This window comes from Sus scrofa, chromosome X, assembly GCF_000003025.6.
Source record: "Sus scrofa isolate TJ Tabasco breed Duroc chromosome X, Sscrofa11.1, whole genome shotgun sequence".
Classification (NCBI taxonomy): Eukaryota; Metazoa; Chordata; class Mammalia; order Artiodactyla; family Suidae; genus Sus; species Sus scrofa.
In genome coordinates, this window is record NC_010461.5 from 107,881,900 (window position 1) to 107,906,386 (window position 24,487).

At 39.8% G+C, this 24,487-nt stretch overlaps 2 protein-coding genes across 2 annotated transcripts in view; one reads left to right on the forward strand and one right to left on the reverse strand.

Moving 5' to 3' along the window:
• IGSF1 (immunoglobulin superfamily member 1) overlaps positions 1-24,487 on the reverse strand; it is a 375,771-nt gene that overhangs the window by 206,934 nt on the left and 144,350 nt on the right. The gene's annotated exons all lie outside the window — the stretch shown is intronic.
• LOC100513904 (olfactory receptor 13H1) lies at positions 12,621-13,993 on the forward strand. Its single transcript, XM_005673921.3, has one exon. The coding sequence runs from the start codon at positions 12,911-12,913 to the stop codon at positions 13,835-13,837; it is 927 nt and encodes a 308-aa protein (XP_005673978.1). The 5' UTR covers positions 12,621-12,910; the 3' UTR covers positions 13,838-13,993.

The following is a 24,487-nucleotide window of genomic DNA, read 5'->3' on the forward strand; positions in this document are numbered from 1 at the left end:
GACTTCAGGGGGACCTAAAATAGAAAGCTAAATTACATAGTCCTTCATCTTTCACCGTGATGCCTGGTAAAAGCCAAGATTTACATGCTCAGACAAAAGGCAAATCTACAGACTCCCTAAATGGCAGAGTTTATTTTGTTGGAAGTTAATAAAAACTTTATAAAGATAGGAGTTCCTGTCATGGCTCAGTGGTTCACGAATCTGACTTGGAACCATGAAGTTGCAGGTTTGATCCCTGGCCTTCCTCAGTGGGTTAAGGATCCAGCGTTGCCGTGAGCTGTGGTGTAGGTTGCAGACGTGACTTGGATCCCGCATTGCTGTGGCTCTGGTGCAGGCCGGTGGCTACAGCTCCGATTCGACCCCTAGCCTGGGAACCTCCATATGCCTCGGGCGCGGCCCTAGAAAAAGCCAAAAAAAAAAATCTTTATAAAGATATTAAAACAATAACAATGACAAATATCTGGACCTTTAAGTATACTTCTTGACTAGCAGATCCTGAAGGGCTATTATGGAAATTTAAGGATGCAATGAACAAATGTCAAAATCTTTTATCTCAATCTTTATTATGGGAATTTCCATTATTTCCTATAAGCCACACCTTAAAATGCCCGATCAACTAAATTATGGAATTGACATTTCATGGCTTTGATGTTGAGGGAATTTTGCTAAACATAAAAATGTTCTGTAAACTGCAAAAATTAGTCGTCCTTGTTGCTAGCATTCTTAGATGTGCTTAGATGTCAACAGTGGAATTAAAGTCATCTAGAGGAGATTTGGAGTCCCTTTGCCCCAACCCTTCTCACAGATTACCGATAACATATCTTTGAGGGAGATATTGTGTGAATTACCTATCGCTTTATTTTTAAAGGTTCAGCTTGTTGGTGTCCACTCACAATTCAAACGCCGAAGCCTTTTCCCCTCATTGTGATGAGTTGTGGAGGTGGAGCCTTTCAGAGGTAATTAGGTCATAAAGGTGGAGCCCTCATAAATGGGATTAGTCCTTATAAGAGGCATGATGGAGACAGCTATCCCTCCCCAACACAGTGAAGATACTGCAAGAAGGCTGTATATGCAAACCAGAAAGACGGTCCTCACCATGAACCAACTCAGTTGGCAGCTTGACTTTGGATTTCCCAGCATCCAGAATTGTAAGAGGTATCTGTTCTTTAAACCACCCAGTCTATGTTATTTGTTATCGAAACCCAAACTAAGACACAGCTCAAAAAAATTTTTGGAATCTTCAACTTAAATGTTTCCTCTTTCCAACTGGAGTGATGAGAGTCGAGTGATAAAATATTGGACAGGGTGACTAAATACCTTGATCCATCTCTAGCTGCACCTTAGGAATGGTAATATTGACCCCTTATTTCTTTTCAGTAATCCTGTCAAGAAGGACAGTATTAGAAAATATCTCCAAGCTTCCTGAAACAGAAAGATTAAATTAATTTAAGGCATTTAACACCTCATCCAATTTGTCTCTCTTCCCATTTCCGAGTAAGCATGAAGGATAAGGAGTTGATTAGAATTCACACAAATGTTGAAACATGCTAATGTATAGGCCTTGCTCTGGTATAGCATAGACTAACGTCCACTGGAGAAAATATTGCAATGATAAGTTTTTCACATGAAAATGTTTGTCAGCAACCTTGCAATGCGTCTTTCTGTCTCCAGACTTGCCCTCCCCCCAGATTCCATCTTCCACAACACTTCCAAGGTGATCTTTCTCAAATCAACACCAACCATATACTCTTAAAACTCTTCAGTGGCTTTCCACTTAGAACAAAGTACAAATCTTTAGCATGGTGAGCAGCACTCTTCATTACCTGACTGCCACCTAATTCTGCAACCTAATTGCTTGCCCCATTTTCTCTTTACATGGTCTGCTCCAGCTATGCTGAGAAGCTTATGGTTTCTTAAACTAGGAAGTAGTTTTCACATCTCTAGGGCTGGGTACATACTTCTTCTCTTTCTACTTTCCATAGCTCCTGACTAGCATCCACATATCTTTAAAGACTCAGCTTCAAGCTTTCATTCTCAGTTAACCATTCCTGGGGACAATCTGTTACCCCAGTAGAAGTTACTCGCCCCTCTCTCTTCTCTTCCCCATTATAGCTAGTATTCCTATCAAAGCGCACCTGCAACACTTTTTTTTTTTTGCATGATATCTTTTAGATATCTGTATCTCCCTATTAAATGATAAGGTCATTGAAGTCCAGGAGTTCCATGGTGGTCTAGTGTTTAGGATTCAGCATTCAGCACTTTCACCATTGCAGCCCAGGTTCAATCCCTGGTCTGGGAACTGAGATGCCATATCAAGCCACAGCCAAAAATAAAGTAAAGTAAAATAAAATAAAATAAAATAAAATGAAATAAAATAAAATGAAATGAAAGATCACTGAAGTTAGGAACCTAGACATATTTGTTTTTTGAGCTTCCAACATATTGACTGAAACCATGGTACATAATCAATATATGTTTATTTGATCAGTGAATAGGTGAATAACTGAATCAATCAACAGATGAAGTAATTTAAATGTCTATGAATATACCGATCAATGAATCAATCAATAGATCAAGTCATGTGTATTTTCTGGAAACTTGACTTCTGCCCTACCCCTCTACAAGCTAGAGTCAATATTATTTCACCATCATGGTCCTTCTCAGGAGCCCATAATATTTCTGACCTAAATACAGCAAATGACTACATGATAAATAATGTCGATGAATAAACACTCAAAAAAATGCCTTTCATTGAGTGTTTATTCCATTCTAGACACATTTCTTGTCATTTTCCATATAAATTATCTCCTTAAGCCCATTTCTTAATCTACAAAATTAAGGTGATATTATGTGTTTTATAGCTCTATTGTGAAGGTAAATGAGCTAATCAATGTATCTATGGATACATATTCACCTCCTTAAAAGAATCAGGTAAGGCACGGTGTATTCTACCTGAAATTTAAACCTTATCCTGAAATCTACAGGCTTGCTCTGATTCCATTCAAACCCTTAAAATACTTCCATGAATGTGTATATTTCTTTATTATCAAGTGTCTTTCATATTCAGTATGTAATTTGGTCCTTACAACATCCATATGCAGTACTTAGAACAGGGATTATTGTTCACCATTTCTCAAACAGGAAGAGGTTAATAGATATACCAAAAATAATAAAGCAAGTTTGTGACACAGCCAAGACTAGAACTCAGATCTCCCCACAGTCCATTTGCATTTTACATTGGGGTCATTTATGACAAAGTCCCATATTCTAAAATGGATGTCATTTATGCACGCTGAGGTATATGGAATGATTGGCTAACAGGAACCTGCCATATAGCACAGAGAACTCTTCCCTATATTCTGTGATAATCTATATGGGGAAAGAACCTGAAAAAGAATGGACGCGTGTACATGTATAACTGAATCACTTTGTTGCACAGCAGAAATTATCACAAACTTGTGAATAGACTGTACTTCAATAAAGCTTTAAAAAATTTTTTTAAATAAGAATTGATGTCACAGATGAGCACATTTGATACAGCTCTCGGGTGAAACTCATAAAACGTTTTTGAAATTAAATCCCACCATTTGACTTCCCTTTGCCCAGAATATTTTTTTCCATTGCTTTTAAGCCTTCAAAGCTTCTCTACTCTCATCTTGAGGAAGAGTTCTACATTCTCCCCATTGTTTACAATTAGTATGTCATTATAGGGCTGGAAGTTTCAGGTGAAGTTAACTGCCAAGTCTGCCAACTTCTTAACAATGCCCAGTGTGGCATCTTTGGGGGTTTGTAAGAAATAATTTTAATTGCTTAACTTTGAACAATGCACTAAGGCTAATCATGCCTCATGAGCCTGGAGGAATTTTTCAGTTACAAAGCTGTTAGAAGTATTTTGGAGGTTCCTTTATGTACTCTTCAAAGCTGAAGACCCTAGAGCCTTGGTAGTCACACCATGGCCCTTTCTTTTACTATGTTTCAAATGGAAAATATTTTAATTTGGGGGGAATGAATGATATTAGAATATTTAGTCTGAGCCACCTCTAAAAGGATGTATTCATTGATTCATTCTTTTTTAACTTTTTCGTATTAAAGCATATTTGATTTACAATGTTTTGCCAATTTCTGCTGTACAGCAAAGTGACCCAGTCATACATATATATACATTCCTTTTCTCATATTATCCTCCTTCATGTTCTGTCCCAAAAGATTTAGATATAACTCCCTGTGCTGTACAGTAGGACCTCATTGCTTGTCCACTCCAAATGTAATAGTTTGTACTACTACCCCCAAACTCCCAGTCTATCCCACCCCTTCATCCTTCCCCCTTGACAACTGTAAGTCTATTCTCTCTGTGAGTCTGTTTCTGTTTTGTAGATAGGTTCATTCGTGCCATGTTTTAGATTCCACATATAAGTGATATCATACGGTATTTTTTTAACTTAGCAAATATTTATGGGGTACCTGCTGTGCTCTAGGCACTGCTGAAACTGGGATAAAGCATTTGATAATCTTACTGTGTACCACATTAATTAGGTTCCCTTCCTTTATTTTATGCATTCCCACCAACAGTAAGTGTTGGAGGCTTCCCTTTTCTCCACACCCTCTCCAACATGTATTGTTAAAACTTTATTTTTTCAATCTGATATTCACAGATATTTTCAAAGCTAAACAAGGCAGTGTTGTGAGTTCCCTTTAAAATGTTTTGTATTTCTTCTTTTATTGATCCCTAGTTTTCAAAGGCAAGCTCTTGTCTATGTATTTGACAGAAGGGCCACCTTGGCCTATGTTGAGACCCAATTGGGTACCATGCAATTATAAGAAATAAATATTTACTATGAAATGTGGGAGAAAAAAATAAGCGTTCTGTTTATCTGAGATCAACTCAAAGCATCACAGGTGGGAAGAATATTTTTCCAACTGAAACTGAGCACATCATTTTCCAATGTTGAGACAAATTTCCTTATAAATTGACTTAAAGACTATTATGAAATGGTTGGCTAATTGGTTATCTTCAGAACCCTATCTCCCTTTTTCCTGCTAATCCATAGCTCAGGTCTACCTTGTAACATAAGAGAAAGGGAGAAGGCAGAATCATCCCTTACTAAATGAAGATTATAGATTTGTGCATAACTCTATACAGGCACCCAAGGACTATGATGAGGAATTTCCTATACTAGAGTTGGCCCTTTGGAATGCATTGCACACTCTTTTTTTTTTTGCTCATTCTCTGATTCAGGATCTTTCAAGAGTGTAACTGAAGTGGAGTTACTGAAGAGGTCATCTTCTACTACTCAAAGTCTTTCTGAAACAGAGACATGTATTCTCATCAACTTAGTCCCCAACCTCTGCCTCTTTTCCTTAGCCCAGCGTAACTTCTACTATCCAGTCTCCAAAGGCCTTCATTTGACTATTAGGATATATCCATACACTAATCTACAGGACCTACAAATGTTTCCCTTTTTACTTTAACACAGCTCTTAACCTGCAACCCTTTTACTAGGCCTCAAATATAAGTTCCCTAGTTGTTTTCCATATACAAGAAAGATATTTATGACCCACAATCAAAAATAATGCTTTGAAAAAGAGCAGTTTTTCTAGAACCAAGGTTGTCATAACTGGAAGGGACCTCAGGAACAGTCTATACAGTAAAAGAAATTGAGCCTCAAAAAGTTGAAATGATTGGCCCAAAGTCAGACAGCTTACCAGGTGCCCCCTTCTAACCAATTTGAGAAAAGACACATTAAGGATGCATTCAGTGGTCATAAGGCTGGAATGAAGTGAAGTGCCCTCAGAAGAACTGATTCCTTGTCCTAAATGTTACCGTTTGGTAATTGGCAGGGAAACAAGCTTCAACTAAAGATACATGTCTTGATAATGTGACAACAATATCATGTCACTCTGAGTTACCCAAAGACTTGGATAAAATCCTACTGAGGACCAGATTTGAGACCTTTACCCTCAAAGCAAGCATGAAGCGCAAGACCATATGGATAATTTCTTAAACATCAGTCATCTAGAAGTAATAAACACTGGTTTGTCTATCCATTTCTGTCATCTTTCTCTCTCTAATTAATTGTGTGACCTTTAGTCAACTCATTTTATTGCTTTAGGCCACAGTTTTATCATTTATAAAACATAGGTTCTGATTTATGTGACTGTATTAGGAAAAGCAAAGATAGCTAATATGCTAATATTTATTGAAACTTAACATGTGCCAGGCACTATTCTAAGCATTTCCCATATATTTACTCATTTTCGATAAACAGGAAAATTAGGCTGAGATTATTTGGATCACTTGAACAAGGTCACATAGTAAGTCCCAGAATACACAGCCATAAATGCTACTTCAGACTGCTTCCCACCACCCTCTATTGTATCTACTGCCACTACCACCAGAAAGTGTTACAGAAGTAGAAAACCAGTTATCTATCCTCAGGTTATCTATGCTATAACTGAAGAGTCAGGTAACACAGAGAACCAGATAACAAAATAGAGCCTAAAATTTACACCGAGTGTTGAAAGGTGGCTTAGGTAAGCTTCTGCTTTCCAAGTTGGTATAGGACCATCAGTGCAGAAAAAGTGGGAGTGAGCATTCATTCAATGAAGAAACTAATCTGACTCAAGTGGAGAGAACTTGTCGAGCAGTCATGGGAGCCAGAAGTGGATGTGGGAACCAATAGCAAATGACAACATGTAGTTTGTCTACATAACACTTAGCACAGGTGCCTATTTATATTCTTGATTGTTTAATTTCAGTTTTCAAGACCAGACAGTAAGCTCCATGAAAGTGGGAACTGCATGTGGGGTTTTTTGTTTTGTTTTTTTTCTTTTTTTGCTCCATTATATTCTCAATGCCAAGCACATCGCCTGAAACATGGTGGATACCCATTAAGTATTTGTAGAATAACTATGTTAATGTGTAAATGAAGGAACAAATGAATTTTAAATAATACATGAGGAACTCCCATAGTTGACCCCGTGTGTCAGAGGAACAAATACAGACTTGATACAGATGACAAAAAGCACCCATGGAAGCTGTTAGAACAGGCTGGGGTAGTGGAAATGGGAATGGAAAGGCAAACAGAAGGGCTATTTCAACGTGGGAATCAATAACACATGCACTCTCTCTCTGGTGCACTCTCTATCCCAGCTGTCCCCTGATAGACATTTCTGCACCAGCTGCAGGCTCTGTCATGACACCAATTTAATACAGAAAAACTATGGACCAAAATAAAAAAGAAGTATTTCTTAGTTCTCCAGAAAGCCCAACAGTGGGATACAAAAGTCTCATGATCTCAAACGTCTCCTTTTTCCTTCCTTATTTGCTTTTCCATACACTTTTCTTTTTTCTTTTTTCTTTTTTCTTTTTTTCAAACAGCTCTGGTTTGGCAAATTTTAATTGCCTATTTGGAATGAGGTCCCTGAAGCTCTCAGAAGTTAATTATTTCTTTCTGGTGAATCAGAAACTTTGAACTGTATGTGTGAGATAAATGGTCGGGTAGCACTTTGGAGCTTCAAGTTATTTAAGTTGCTGAGCAGCTCATCAACTTACTCCCTTCATTTGGAATTGAATCTGGAAGAGAACCCAGACATCATGAGCAGGCTGAGGATGTAGGATTTATGGATTTAGGTAGAGCTCTGGGTAAACATAGAGATCAATGAATTTTGAATCTAGATGGAGAGAAGGGAAGAAACAGCACAATTTCTAAAAACCAAACTGCTCAATGAAAAGCAGGTCTGGTGGTTATATTTTTCTGGGCACGGGAGGGGTAGCCAAACAGATTTTGGGCTTCAACTCTAGAATGTTGCTTCTGAAACGCCAGGGTCTATTGCCCAGCCTTAGTGTTTAGAGTAAATATCATTAGATCATTTTGCTGACAGAGAGATGCTCAGATCCTTCATGTTTTCCTGTTGTATACTTTCATACTGTGGCACTGAAAATAGGTAGGAGATAGAGTAAGAAACTGGGTAATGTATGCACAGACTCCAGAATATCTACTTGAAGGCATCCAATTTAGTTTCAAGTCCTGAATGCAGCATGTTTTGTTACCATTTCCCTCTTTTGAAAGAAAGTGACAATTTGATTTGTGTTCCAGTTCATCAAAATAAGATAATAGATAGATAAATATTGCCAAGAGGCAAAAGATGTCTAATTGAGCAGGCTGAAAATTGAAATAACCTAGGCGTCTTGATCCAAAGTATTCAAATGACCTCAATCCTCCTTTTGTTATTACTTTTCTAAGGGAGATAAAACAAGGGTGTACGTGAGTCTAAGGTCAGTGAACGAAATGTTTGCCTAAGAAATTAAATAATTTAATTAGATACTATCACCAAGGGTTGCACATCAAAGGTTTTGGCAATTGTAACTTGACCTAATCCAAAAAAAAAAATCTTCTTTTCTTCAGTGGTTCCCAGGCATTTGGGAGTTTGAGAAGCTGAGAAGGCTTCTGAAATCTCCAGGACAATTTTCAAGGAGATCCTCAGTGTTCCAAACCTGGAAACACTTGGAATATTGTTCTGCTACATCCACTGGTACTTGAAAGGAACTTCCAATGGTGAGTTGGTAGCAGGAAAAGGCTCCAATTTCCTTCCTCCCCCTAGACACTTTTTTTCTTTAACCATTTATCAGATATGGGCAACCTCCAGGAAGGCAAGGGGTAGCTGTCAGTTGAAAGAAAAGATAGGGTATATAAAAAAAATGCAGGCAACAAGACTAAGATGGGAAACATTCTGGGCCCAGTTTGCCAGGAATCTTTGAATGATAATTCTAGGATGAGGCAATCAGCACTGTCTTTGGAGAGCAGGGCCCAGACTAAATGAAAAATAGGTCATTAAATTTAGATGCTGAGTAGCCGTTAACTGTGAAAGGGAAGCTGTCATTAATTTTAATTCCATAGGTCCAAACACAGTACTAATGGAGGCAGGGTCATGGGTTCAATTCCAATCTCTATCAGTAAGCTCAATACTGTATTAAAAACAAGTCTTCCCACAGCCGTAGACTGGTCACCAATTTTTAGCCAATGGCTCATCAATTTATTCAATTAGGCTTGTGAAAGACTAAGGGATAGACTCTATAAAGCCTACCTCAAAACCGAAGAAAGGAAATGCATGCTGCAGGTCATTAGGAATGATAGGTTCATATAAGGAAGGAAAATGTTTATCAATGCTTCATATTGAACAGCAAAATCAGTGTGTTTTATAGAGTTCTAGGAGCAACAGAGACTTTTAATGGCATAATAATCAGCTACTTATAGGCAAAACCAGTGCATCCTCCCATCTGCAGCCTGTCTGTCATCTTTCTAGATATTCCACTGTGAATGGCCCATGTATAGGTAACTGGGAGTTAAATACAGACCACTCAAATAAATTTAAGGTATGACAGCCATGTGACTCTCATCTTTCTGCATTTTCCCTCTGTAGAGCTGATTTTCTCAATTTTAGCTTGGGAAGGTGGAGGCAATCCACAGGAAAACATTTCCTCAGGGCACTATGATAAATAAAGACAGAACAAGCATTAGGTATCAAGCTCTTAGGTCACCATTCTCTCCCTCCACTACATGCATTTGCCACTTCACAAGTGACAGACACCTTCACTTCCACGAATTTACGCTTCTTACGTACTTTGCCTGGCTGAGAAGCTGAAAAAAGAACTAGACACAGGGGCAGGTTACTTGGACTCCAGGACAGGAAAGTGGGGGAATTATAGAATCTTCTATGCTAAAGACTTTTTTGAAATTTAAATAATTTTATTTTGTGTCCTGTATTGGTATTTTTTTATTATTACTTTTTGCTAAAGATTTTAAGGATAAGCAAGTCTCCCATTTCAAAGATGGTTAGGGAGTTCCCGTCGTGGTGCAGTGGTTAACGAATTCGACTAGGAACCATGAGGTTGCGGGTTCAATCCCTGGCCTTGCTCAGTGGGTTAACGATCCGGCGTTGCCGTGAGCTGTGGTGTAGGTTGCAGACGCGACTCGGACCCTGCGTTGCTGTGGCTCTGGCGTAGGCTGGTGGCTACAGCTCCAATTCGACCCCTAGCCTGGGAACCTCCATATGCCGCGGGAGCGGCCCAAGAAATAGCAAAAAGACCAAAAAAAAAAAAAAAAAAAAAAAAAAAAAAAAGATGGTTAGAAAAATCCCGTGCCCTAGTAAACCCTTTCTCTAGCCCACGTGCTTCTCCAATGACGCAAAAAATATGTAGTAGATTCCTCATATTCTGAGGAATGAGTTTTGTTTTATTTTCCTTTCAATTGATGGAAATCAGAAATTCTATCGTGTTAGAGCTAGAAGCACTCTTAGAGATCAAGTAGTGTAACTAGATTGCCAATACAAATACAGGCCAGTGAGGGGAAGGAACTTATTCAAAGACATAGCCAGTGAGTAGCAGAAGCTTCAAGGAAAGGATTAGAAAGAGAAAAGAGAGTTACTCTCATGAAGGAGCGCGTATACATTAAGGGGTGCATGACACATAAACAGCGATACCTAGGGAAGAGGCAGATGGGAAAAGACAGGCTGTCTTTCAATGTGGAACAGCTAAAGAGTTCTATCCACACATTCATTCAGCAAATAATTCCTTTTTTTTTTTTTTTTTGGCGGGGGGGGGCTGCCACACCTGCGGCATATGGAGGTTCCCAGGCTAGGGGCTGAATCAGAGCGGCAGCCACCGGCCTATGCCCCAGCCACAGCAACGCCAGATCCGAGCCACGTCTGCAACCTACCACTCAACCCAAGTCGAGTGAGGCCAGGGATCGAACCTGTGTCCTCATGGATACTAGTTTGGGTCATTACCGCTGAGCCACAGCAGGAATTCCCATTCAGCCAATAATTCTTGAGCACCTTCCATGCACCAGGCATTCCTCTAGGTTTTGGGCTTACAGCAATGACTTCATGGAGCATACATTCTAGTTGAGAGAGATAATCAACGAACATAATTAATAGATAAAATACACAGCATGCTAGAAGTAATAATTCTAAGGAGAAAAATGAGGTAGGGAAGGGAAACATAAAAGGCCAGGGGCTAGAGATGAGCTTTTAGGCAGGGAGGCCAAAGAAGAACTCACTAAAATGATGCATCGTGAGTGAAGACCTGCAAGAATGAGAAGGTAAGCCAAAGAGGGATCTTGATTTCAGAAATATGGAACAGCCAGAGCAAAGAGATCAAAGCCTCTGAGAAAGGGATATGCTCTGAGTGTTTAAGGAATAGTGAGGAGGCCAGTGGGACTAGAGCAAAGTGAGCATTAAAAAAAAAAAAAAAAAAAAAAAGAGTAGTAGGAACGGGGGTAAGAGAGGTAATGGGGAGGCAAAGCATTCGTACCGGATAGGTCATGGTAAGGAGACTGGTGTTTAAATAGGTTGAAATGGGAATCTACCGAAATTTTTTTAATGGAAGAGTGACCTGAGCCAACTTATGATTTAACCAAATCATTTGAAGTGAATGGGAGCAAAGCCACAAACAGGGAAACCAATAAGGAAGCCATTGATGAACTCCAGGTGAGTAATGACAATGACCTGGAATAAAAGATGGCAGTACAGGCGGCAAGAGGAGGGGTTAGAGTCTAGATAATATCTATAACTACCAGGAATTTATTTATTCATTTATCCATTCAATTCCTGTTGGGTCCTTATGATGCCTCAGGCGCTATTCTAGGTACCAGGGATAAGCCACCAAACTAAGTAGACAAGATTCTGTCCTCAATAAATTTACATTTGTGTGAGAGACAAGTAATAAACAAGTGATCAAATCATTAATGTACTTTCAAATATTGGAATGTGCTATAAGAAAAGTTAAGCAGCATGAGGGGAAAGAGGGTGGTGAGGTAAGAAACAAGCATCTTTGGGGGTAGGCTGGTCATTCAAGTCCTCTCCTTAGCACTCACACTTTTTGAAACACCACATTAGATGTTCACATTTTTAACTGGGGCTCAGCAATAACAACACAGAAAACACCAGAGAAGCTGGAAATGCATCTCCAACCAGAGGCATTAGTGGAGAATTTTCACAGGCCTCAAGGGTTCCATGCAACACTGCATTTACATAATATCAGTTCAAATCTAAGAAATGCTTGGCAGGGCTCTATGACAAGCACTATGCTATAATGGGGGAACGGAGGCCTGAACAATCTAGGAGGGACAGACAGACATAGGAATTGGCAATATTTTAGCTAAGACTGTCAGAAGGTACCCTCTTGGTAGAGGTTAGTAACTCAAGCTGACAGAGGTTCAACCATCTCTATGAATCAGATTTGTCTTGAAAAAAAAAAAAAAAGGGAGAACAAGCGAGAGAAGCAGGAGGATGCCCTCCTTTTCCTTTCTTACTTGGAAAAAAAATGATATAAAAAGACAACTGGTTAGGAGCTCCCGTCGTGGCTCAGTGGTTAACGAATCCAACTTGGAACCATGAGGTTGCAGGTTCGATCCCTGCCCTTGCTCAGTGAGTTAGGGATCTGGCATTGCCGTGAGCTGTGGTGTAGGTCGCAGATGCAGCTCGGATCTGGCGTTGCTGTGGCTCTGGTGTAGGCCGGCGGCTACAGCTCCGATTGGACCCTTAGCCTGGGAACCGCCATATGCCACAGGAGCAGCCCTAGAAAAGGCAAAAAGACAAAAAAAAAAAAAAAAAAAGGCAACAAAAGGCAACTGGTTAAAGTAGGTTGGAGAACATTTCATATAACCATTTCAAAAGGATGGGGGAGTTGTCTGTTTTCCAGGGGAGGTGGTGGATTTTTAGCTTTGCCTCTGTTCCCATTACGGATATCCCATTTGCATTCTGATATTTGAAAAGTACAAAGAGAATGGTCCTGTCCACCTTCATTACTTCACCTTTCTAATACGATCCCTCCATCTGTACTCCCATTCTCTCAGGTAAAATTAGGCAACTACATTGGCACCCATCCAGTGAATAGTGGCAAGTGGGAAGAATGGCAAAGGACAATGCTACAGCAGTACTTGAGTTTCTCCTTATTGGAATCGCCAACTATCCGGAGTGGAGAGTCACATTTTTCACACTGGTGCTGATAACTTACCTCAGCACATTATTGGGGAATGGACTTATCATCTTTCTTATCTATATGGACCCTCATCTCCACACTCCAATGTACTTCTTCCTTAGTAACCTGTCTTTCTTAGACCTTTGCTATGGAACAGTCTCTCTGCCCCAGGTCTTGGTGCATTGCTTCTCTACCCGTCCCTACCTCTCCTACCCACGATGTTTGACCCAAATTAGTGTCTCCTTGGTCTTGGGTACAGCAGAATGCCTCCTACTGGCTGTCATGGCCTATGACCGTGTGGTTGCTATCAGCCATCCCCTGCGCTATGCAGTTGTTATGAGTGGCCCAGTGTGTGTGTGGCTGGCGGCTGCCTCCTGGGGGTCATCACTTGTGCTCAGTGCCATGCTCCTCTTATCCCTGCAACTTCACTTCTGTGGGGCTAATGTCATCAACCATTTTGTCTGTGAGATTCTCTCCCTCCTTAAACTAGCCTGTTCTGACACTAGCCTTCATGAGCTTATGATCCTCATCGCAGGTATTTTCACCCTGCTCCTACCCTTCGGGTTTGTTCTCCTCTCCTATGTCCGAATTGCCGTGGCTGTTCTAAGGATTCGTTCAGTCCAAGGTAGGCTCAAGGCCTTTTCTACATGTGGTTCTCATTTGACCGTGGTGACAATCTTCTATGGGGCAGCCATTTCCACGTATATGAAACCACAGTCCAAGTTATCTCCTGACAGGGACAAGTTTATCTCGGTGTTTTATGGGGCTCTGACACCCATGTTGAACCCCCTAATATATAGCCTCAGGAATAAGGATGTTAAAGGGGCAATGAGGAAAGTTATGGCCAAAAAGGCATAAGTGTTCTTTGCTTCTAAACTTAGAAAAATAACATTCAGTGACATCTTCACCAATAGCAAAAATTGTTTAAAAGTTCTGACTTGGGAGTTCCCATTGTGGCTCCGACTCCAGTAATGAATCCAACTAGTATCCATGAGGATGCGGGTTCCATCCCTGGCCTCCCTCAGTGGGTTAAGGATCCGGCACTGCCGTGAGCTGTGGTGTAGGTTGCAGACGCGGCTCGGATCCCGAGCTGCTGTGGCTGTGGCGTAGGCCGGTGGCTACAACTCTGATTCGACTCCTATCCTGGGAACTTCCATGTGTCGCAGGTGCAGCCCTACAGAGGCCAAAAAAAAAAGTTCTGACCTTACCCTTGGTAGACTAGGTTACTATCATATGAGAAGCTTCACAAAATGCTCTCACTCCAAAATATTCTTCCAACTGAGACTTGAATTTCCATCACAGGCATGATTTTTCCTCTTTCTTTACATATAACATGTTACTGGTCACCCATTTCTTTCTTTCTTTCTTTCTTTCTTTTTTTTTTTTTTGTCTTTTTGTCTTTTCTAGGGCCACTCCCGTGGCATATGGAGGTTCCCAGGCTAGGGGTCCAATCGGAGCTGTAGCTGCCGGCCTACACCACAGCCACAACCACGCGGGATCCGAGCCGCGTCTGCAACCTACACCCCAGCTCACGGCAACGCCGGATCCTTAACCCACAGAGCGAGGCCAGGGATCAAACCTGCACCCTCATGGTTCCAAGTCGGATTCCTTAACCACTGAGCCACAACGGGATCTCCAAGTCACCCATTTCTTTACTCAACTTCAGGTAAATATATTTATCAGAATGATTTCCTCACTTGACAGGACAGAACTTAGCAGCAAGAGAATCTCCTGTGACTGTTCGCAGGAGGCAAGGCGTAGCTGAAATTGGAAAATAGGACAAAGAGTGGCAATAATAAAAGACCAGTAGACAAATGTCAGAAATTCTCTCACTTTACTGAGGGCAAGACCTGGTGGGAAAGCACAGTTTTCTTGCTCCGCTTAACCTCGGAACCATGAGAAAATGGTATCACAGCCACTTCCTACATTTTTGTAGAGTGTTTCTTTTTTCTTTTTCTTAAACTTCTTTCAAGTCTATTATGTCATTCTGTATTCCTAATACCTCTGTAAAATTGGTTAAAAAAAAGCAAAAACTCACCATAATCCATCCCTCGTGTTAACAATGAGAAAACAGAAGCCCAGAGAAGGAACTGACACTTGTCTAAAGTCATACATAATGGGTAGTGGAATAAAAATTAAAATTCAGATCATCTATATGCAACCTCGGAAGTTGTCAATAACGTCTAGAAAATTATTTGGAATTGTAAAATTATAAATACTGCTAATATTTATTGAGCACTGACTATATGCCCAGTACTGAGCTACATTCATTATCCATATAATTCTCATAACAATTCAGTGAAGAAATGCTATTATTAAACTACATTAAAGATAAGAAAACTGAGACTCCTAGAGGTTCAGTGATTTGCCCACAGCCGTAAAGTCAGTATTTAAATCTAGGTCTGACTAATTCCAGATCCCACGCACTGTATCCAAACTTTAGAGACCCTAGAAATTATTTAAAATGCGGCGATTTTAATCAATTTCATTGTCATATAACTTATGTACAATAAACTTTATGTGACTACAGTGTGCAAATTTATAAATTTTGACAGATACCCCCAGATTCACCACCACAATCAAGCTACCTAAAAATTTCATCACCTCCAAAAGTTTCCTTGTGCCCTTTTGTAGTCCACCCCTCCTTTCGCCCCCAACCCCTGGCAACCACTGATCTGATTTTCTTCACTCTGTTGGTTTTAATTTTTTTAAAACTGATTATAAGCGGAATAATTCAGTATGTCCTCTTCTGTGCGTGGCTTCTCTTATTCAGCATGCTTTTGAGATTCATCCATGCTGTTTCGTGTATCAGTAGTTTGTTCCTTTTAATTGCTGAATGATATTCCATTGCAAATTTACTACATTTTTAAAACTCCATCCCTTGTTAGTGAAAATAATGCAGTGGTTTTAAACTTTAGTTCACAAAGTTCTATGGGTTTGGGTGTGGTGCCTGGAGCCCGGAAATGGAGGGAGGTGAAATTTTCTGCGAGCAATTTCACTTGAAAATAGAGTTCTGAAAATAAGAGGAAAGCTCCTGGCAAACAATGATTTATTATAGATCTCTCATTTTCGATGAAGAATCAAAGCCTCAGTGAACAGGGTGTAAATTTTGCAAGATCATGAAACTTTTTGGAAGTGATCTGGGGCTAAGACCCAGATATCCTGTCTCCTGATCTCTTTGTGCAATTCCACCAAACATGATGAAGTCATCTCCCAAGCAGCCTGATGGAGAACCAGAGACAAAATAGTAGGAAAAAAAGAAGGAAAAAAAAAAAACCACACTGCACAGCACCTAAATGTGAAGCAAGGCATGACTGAGCAAGAATATATTCAGTGCATTCATCAGACACTGACTGCTAGGAGTTGATGTGACATTGTTGCTGCAGAGAGTACCAGACATACCGGGGACCTGTCGGGTGTGTTTTGGGGAAAAAAATAGAATAAATTAATCAATTATAAAATAGCATAATTTTTAAATAAATGCAACATTTATTCAAATTCCATCTATAATATGTTTTTAAAAGGTATGGCATTCTCAGCTACTAAAACCATCTTTTAATATCAAGGAATTAAAAGTATTTAGAGGAGTTCCCATCATGGCTCACTGGTTAACGAATCTGACTAGCATCCATGAGGACACAGGTTTGATCCCTGGCCTTGCTCAGTGGATTAAGGATCCAGCGTTGCCATGAGTTGTGTAGGTTGTAGATGTGGCTCAGATCCTGCGCTGCTGTGGCTGTGGTTGTGGCATAGGCTGGCAGCTACAGCTTTGGTTCCACCCCTAGCCTGGGAACCTCCATATGCCATGGATGCGGCCCTAAAAAAATAAAATAAAATAAAAGTATTTAGAAAAAAGGCCAAATGATTTAAATCTTTAATTTATTCATTCAGCAAACATTAACTCCACTTTCAGCCAGGCACTAGGTACTAGGTGCTAGGGCAAGTTTCATACTTTATGCAAAATATTCTTTACTATTGAAATAAATATTTCAAATTAGCATTGTGAAATAAAGTTGGTGAAATCAATAAAATTTTACAGGAAAAACAATAGAGACTTTAGGTAGAGATAAATTCAGAAATTAGGAGAAATGTTAAGCATATTCTCTTTAATGACCCTGTTTTTTTTGGGGGGGGGGGCAGAAATACTCTACTCTCTATGACAGGTTGGTTTGCAGCTTAAAATGAGAATCATACTTTTGTTAAAGGTGCCCCTACTACAAAATGGTAGCTCTGTCGCTAGAATCTTTGTGTCTTTATTGACTTGTTGGCACAGTAACAACCTATAGACAAAATGACATAGTGGAATCTGGAGATGGGGCCTGCAGAATTGATTGTGCTACTAACTAGCTGTGTGACCTTAGTTATATCACTTTCTGGCCCTCAAATTTGCCCATCAATATAACACAAAGGTGGTATTTTGTTACCCAAGGATCCCTATAGTTTTAACATTCTGCATCTAGGTGTTTTTTATATAGATTTTCTTTCTTTTCTTTAAAAAAATGGAATAATATCATCAATTGACTCTGCAACTTGCTTTTTCCACTTGACAATATATCATGGACATTCCTCCAGATCAATATATATAGATCTATCTGCCTGACATTAAATGTTAGCTTTGACTGAAAAAGCAGGTCCACATGCCAGCTGGTTAACATAGCTTTGGCCCTTCCAGCACTAACATTCTGTTTCTAGGCATCCAAACCCCAAAGGCAATCCAATTCAGCATTGATATGGATTAATTTTAAGTACAAAAATGAACTCGACGAGGGTGTTGTGAAATGAAATCAATTCTAGATTGTTGACAACTCCTAAGGTTGACTATTGCTTCTCCACTTGATCAATCATAGGCATTGTGAGAAGGATCCCACAGTGCACCCCAGCCTAGGCAGCTGGGTAGTGAAGCTTACCTTGCTTCACCCTAGAAAGCAATTATAAGATTGGTTTGAAACTTAGTTCTGTCAGAAATTGAGGAGAGAGTTTGCAGAGTGAAAAAGAGTCTCCAAATGATATTTTCCAATAGGGATTTCGGGAAAAGACAACGTGCCCAATTCATAAAGTTTGGGATTTCACTTAAGGAAAGGCAGTGACGTCTAACTATTGAGAGCACAGGCCCCGGAGCCAAATGTGTTGGATTCAGACCTTCATTTTATCACTTTTCTTTCAAGTCACTCTCTGTGCCCACCTAAGGGGGCTAACAGTAGCTCTAACACTACCTATGGTGTTCAGAGTTTGGTCATGTAGTCAGAACCACTCTAGGCATATCAGGAAAGAAGAAATTTAATAAAGGGAATAGAGGCCTATGAAGCCTTTTGGAAGGGCTGTGAGAAGGAAGGTAAAGGGATGTTGCCAACAACCTTAGATAGTTGCAGGAATCGCAGGAATCACGGGGTTTTAGGGCTATCAGGAAGGACACTGCTACCAATGATGTCAGTGAAGCCCATGTGTCACAGAAGAAAGCGCAGAAGCCACTTACATCTCCGTTTACAAAGTCAACTCACCTTCACAATACAGGTAAGAGCTAAAAAGGATGGTGATGGTGTTGAATATGATCTCACAGCTCGGTTATATGGAAAGCATTTCAAAACGTGCCCGGCCGATAGTTAGAGAATTGCAGTAAACATTAGCTGTCATTGAGAAGTTAGGATCACATGAGCCTAAGATGGCAGGAATTGAAATGCCAACTTGCTGCCTGAATAGCACTTCCCAAGGCTGCTCCCTTACCTGTGCATTCAAACATCTGTACATACATCCTTCATTTAACATGCATGGATCAACTACCTACTGTACCGCAGGTACTGTGCCACTGCCAGAGATGCAGTGGCCCAAATGAAGCATATTGGATGCTTCTTCTCAAGTAATTCACTGCCTAGATGGGAAAAAAGACATGTGTGCAGGCAGCATTGCTACGTGAAGTTATATCTTCCTAGTTCTTAAGATTATGAAGCACTTTATACACTTTATCTTATTCTTAAACATATATTACCTCGTATCATCTTCTAAGTAATTTAATGAGAGAAGCAAACAGGTATTATGAAAGAGTGCCAGATCCTAACCACTAGACCTCCAGGGAAGGTTGTTACTAATATTATGACTGACATTTACAGATGATGAAAAGATGTAGAGAGGCTGTGATATTATCAAGGTCAGCAGTTGTGGCACGACTGAGATTAGAATGCAATTCTCCTAGACTTAACGTGGTGGTAATTTCTCAGTGTATGCAAATACCAAATCATTATGGTGTACACCTTAAGCTAATATAATGTTATGTATCAATTATACCTCAATAAAAATTAATTTAATGTAATTAAAAAATACAGTTCTCCTAATGCCTAGATGCTCTTTCTGATGGGAGCCTGGGGGGTTCAGGGAGTCCTCAAAAAAAAAAAAAAAGAGAGAGAGAGAGAAGTGGTAAGAAGGTAAGATTGTTGCTGAACAGAGAAAGAAAAAAAACACTATGTTTTCAGGTTGTCTAGGTTACAAATCTGACCCTGACACTTTCTGGTGATATGACCTTGATCAATATGTCAATTTCTTCATCTATAACAGGAAGACAATCCCGGAACTGACCTCATAAGGTTGTTAGCACTAAATCAGTTGATTTGTATAAAATGCTGAGAACTGTGGCTGGGACGTAGTCAGTCCTCAATAAGCATTACCTCTTTTATTACAGTTACTATTACCACAAGTCTCAATTGAATCAAAAGTAGTTGGTGGTCATCTCACCGGGTGCTTCTCTCCTTTTTATCCCCTGCTAGTAATATGCATAGTAACTATTTCCAGTTAAGTGTGAGCAGCAGGTCAGGCACTTTTTCAGTACAACATCATGATGGAGTGGGAAAGGCACATGATTAGGCGTCAGGCAGTCTAGATTCTGCCGCTAATGAGCTATGAAGCTCTGGGCAAATCACTAAACTTCTCTGGACTGAATCTGTCAAACAAGGGAAAATACATTTCTTAACCTGCCTCAGAGGGGTGAAAGATCAAATGAGATCACAGTTGTCAGATGTTAAAAAGTTAAAAGCACATTAAAAATTCTACACGCTGGTATTTTCATTATCCTCAGAGTCAGCTGGTACATCTTCTTCTCACTTACCCTGAATAACCACTCACTCACCAAATCTTTTTTTTTTAATGTAATTTTTCCTACTGTAGAGCCTGGTGACCCAGTTACACATACATGTACACATTCTATCTTCTCACATGATCAGGCTCCAACATAAGTGACTTGACATAGTTCCCAGCGCTACACAGCAGGATCTCATTGCTAATCTTATTGTTTCTTGCTCAGAAATGTCTTCTAAATCCATCCCTTCTTCTCTGTCCTCAATGCATCTGTCCTAGTTCACAGTTGCATCAACCCTTACCAGGATGACTATAATGAGCTCCTATTTTTCTCTAGTCCAGTCTCACTCTAAACGAGCCATCCAATCAACTTCTCTAGAGTGACTTTCTAAAGGCAAAACTCTCACCATGTGAAACTTTCCTCTACACTCTTGCGCCAAAATTAAAAACTTGCAGTGGCTCCCTATGGCCTATAGGATATACAGTATTAACTGGAGCCCCATCTAACCTCTCTGTCCTTCTCTACTTCATCTCCACAGATCCCATGCTCCAGGAAAACAATGCCTTTGTCTCTGAACCTTTTATGTATATATACCACTGTATACACTGTTCTCTCTGCTTCCTGTGTTCTGTGTCTGGCAAAATCTGTCATCCTTCAAGGGCCAGATCTAATGTCATATCCTCAGTGAGGCCTTCCCCAGTTCATCCCATTCTAATTATGGATTAAGGTGACTTAATTCCATTTCTTTTGCTTAATAGCATTTTCTTGAACCCCCAATTTAACATATTTTGTGTTATTTTGTAGTCAGTTGTTTTGGAATGTTTATCCCCAATTAGATCATAAGTTTATTGAGAATGAGAAGTTTGTTTTATTCATCTCTATCTCCCCAGCATAGCTCCTGGCACAGGGTGCATGTACTCTAAGAATTGGTTAAACAAACAGATGTTAAACCAATACTTCACAAGCTATCTGTGGTAAAAGACAGCCTTTTTAAAAATTCTCCAAGCTGTTAAAGACTGATATTTTATAAAATACAATAAAAATATCATGGCAATGTCAAAACACTTTAAAAGTTTACTCTCAATTCTGTTCTTATCTCGTTGTAAATATTTTGAGCAGCACTCAGCTAGGCTATCTGCTAAGATGCCTCATTCCTAGCCCCTAAAATCTTGAATTCTAAGTTGGAAATTTTAAGGATACACATAAAAATAATAAGTACATCATATACTCAGGCCACAGCTGGGCAAGAAATCAATAAAATAATACTATTGTGATTAGGTACACGCACAGATGAAGTTAATCAATGGGACAGTAAATGAGAGGATGCTGGATTATATTTAGACAGTGACAGTTTGTAAGGCACCCTGAAATTAATCCAGTAAAGTGTTAGGAAAAAGTGAGACTTATAGAAATTATTTAAATCAAAGATGGCTGTGATGGGCTGGGGGGAGTCAGGGACAAGTGAGGAAGAAGAGGAGACCTCCAATAAATACTGTTAACATGACTTCATTTATCTGAATGCTTAAGTGAAAGCTTTCATAGCATCCCAATAGATTGTGGCCACTTCTCCTTTCCTATTCATTCATTACCTTCTTGAGTCCCGGTGTTGGAAACCCTCCCAAGAAACAGAGGACTCTGAGTGATCACCCTAGAGTTGGTTCTACTTCCAGGTAACTTAAGAGCAGAAGTGGAGTTGGTGGTGTTACTCAAAAGTTTTATCTTATTGTCATTAATGAAGTACTGGCATCAGTAGACAAAAATTACTTATGTTTTAATAACTTAAAATAATATTCCCAAAAGAGTATATAGCTTTAGTTCAGAGGCAGTATTTAATTGCCTTTCAGGGATTAGATCCCTGAAGTCTCTTCAGTGAAATCACTTCCTTAGAACCGGAATGAATAAACTCAGAAGGTAACAGCAGAGAATGTTTAAGATGCTTCTCTCCTTCTTCTCTTGTTCATATTTTGGATCATATGGAGTTCTGGTTTCTAAAATCCTGAACAGAATCAAGATACAACCCATCGTAAGTACAAGTGAAGAGCATACACCCTGGCAAGGAGGGAAGAAGCCACAGTTGTCTATTGGAACAAATCAAAATGTATGTGTGGAATGGTCACTCTCAATATGGATCTCCTAGAATGCACCTGTAACTCACTACTCTTGAAAGACTCCAATACTTCCGTGAGCTAATGATCCTGCAACACATAAGGGTCTCTTAGAGACCTTGATATTTTTGTTTGGGGGTGCTTTTTGGACATTCAGGTGAGCAAAATCAATCAATTTGACTCCCAAAATAGTCATTTATCCATTAAGTTCCTGCAATGTGGCAGGAATTGAGATAAGAACTGGAGTTACAGACATAAATAAAATGCAGATTGTGCTTATAGAAGTCTCACAGTATAATCTGACCTTATTGCCTTATTTATGTCCTCATTTATTGAATTATTTTCCATCCTTCAGAAAAGAGAGACAACAATGTGGCCACATTGTCATGGGTGCTACTGCCCAAATGAGGCTTTGTTTAAAAATAATAATAATAATAGATATTTAATAACATATATGTATTGGAGTTCCTGTCGTGGTGCAGTGGTTAACGAATCCAACTAGGAACCATGAGGTTGTGGGTTCGATCCCTGGCCTTGCTCAGTGGGTTGAGGATCCGGTGTTGCCGTGAGCTGTGGTGTAGGTTGCAGATGCGGCTCGGATCCCGAGTTGCTGTGGCTGTGGCGTAGGCCGGCGGCTACAGCTCCGATTAGACCCCTAGCCTGGGAACCTCCTATGCCGTGGGAGCGGCCCAAGAAATGGCAAAAAAAATAATAATAATAATAATAATAACATATGTATAAAACAAAAGCTCTATGAAATAGTTACTGTAATTTCCCCAATTCCATAATTGAGGAAACTAAGATGTAAACAAGTTAAAGGTAGTTCCCATTGTGGCTCAGGGGTTAATAAACCCGACTAGCACCCATGAGGACGCGGGTTCGATCCCTGGCCTCGCTCAGGATCCAGCATTTCTGTGAGCTGTGGTATAGATCGCAGACGCGGCTCGGATCTGGCGTGGCTGTGGCTGTGGTGTAGGCCGGTGGCTCCAGCTCTGATTGGACCCCTAGCCTGGGAACCTCCATATGCTGCAGGTGGGGCCCTAAAAAGACAAAAAGACAATATATATATATATATATATATATATATATATATATATATATATATAAACAAGTTAAGGAAATTACCAACATCACACAGTAAATCAGTGATGGATCCAGGATTCAAATTTGATCCAGAATCCATGCTCTTAGCTAACACTCTACACTGCCTGATATGAATAATAGAAATTCCGGCCTGTAAGTACTATCTATTCCAGTAAGTATGTTGTAAATCCCTGGGAGCTTTCTGAAGAGCTCAGAGAACAGGGAAGATACTCCAAGTGTCCTTTAATTTTAGTATTAAGGATGAAATGAGTCCTCCTGGGAAGCATGCTCTCACATGGTAAGTAGAACCAGGAAAGCCCTCTTTGGGAAACCTGTGTGAAGACAAGTGCATCCAAATGTTTCCAAAAGATCGAAAGCCTCAAACTGTTTGTGTGAGAATCTCCACATTATGTCTAGTTAATTTAGGAAGATTCTGGCCTGCACAGTGCCAAAACACTGAATTATTCAGTAAAAAAATATATATATATGGTTAGTCTAGTGAGATTCTCTAAAATCATATAAACACCAAAATGTGTTGTTTTCCAGCTATTTATATTGGCATTTGAGATTTTCTTAGGGCTGGCTATAAGATGGGGAATATTCTAAGTCAAAATAAGGCTTTATGTTTTAAAATGTTGCCATTCTAGTGTGAAACTTTAGTACCCTTTGAAAACATTTGTGCCCTGAAAATCCTGTTCTTGTCATGCCATTCGGAAACTATAGTTGTGGTATCATCATTGACTAAAGAAAGACTAGATCATCTGACTTCTGTTTCAGACTCAGTCTTCGGACTTCAATCTCATAATTCTATTCCAAGAAGACTGTTTCAGTTCAGATTGATGATTGTGTTGGCTTTTTCTTTTTTCTTAAGGGCCGCACCCACGGCATATGGAGGTTCCCAGGCTAGGGGTTGCATTGGAGCTACAGCTGCCAGCCTACACCACAGCTCACAGCAATGCCGGCTCTTTAACCCACTGAGCGAGGTCAGGGATAGAACCTACAACCTCATGGTTCCTAATCAGATTTGTTTCTGTTGCTCCACGACAGAAATGTCATGATTGTGTTTTCTGATTTCAACACTGGGAATATATGAACAAAAATTCTCATCAGAGGTGGGCAAGGACCTCCCTATAAGATCAATCTCCCTAATAAGTAAAAACAACTTAAGTTAGATGTTTAGCAGCAGCTAAATATTTTTTCATTTTGTCTACCCTTTGTTGTGATTTCTCTCAGACCACCCTTATCGTGTGTTAGATT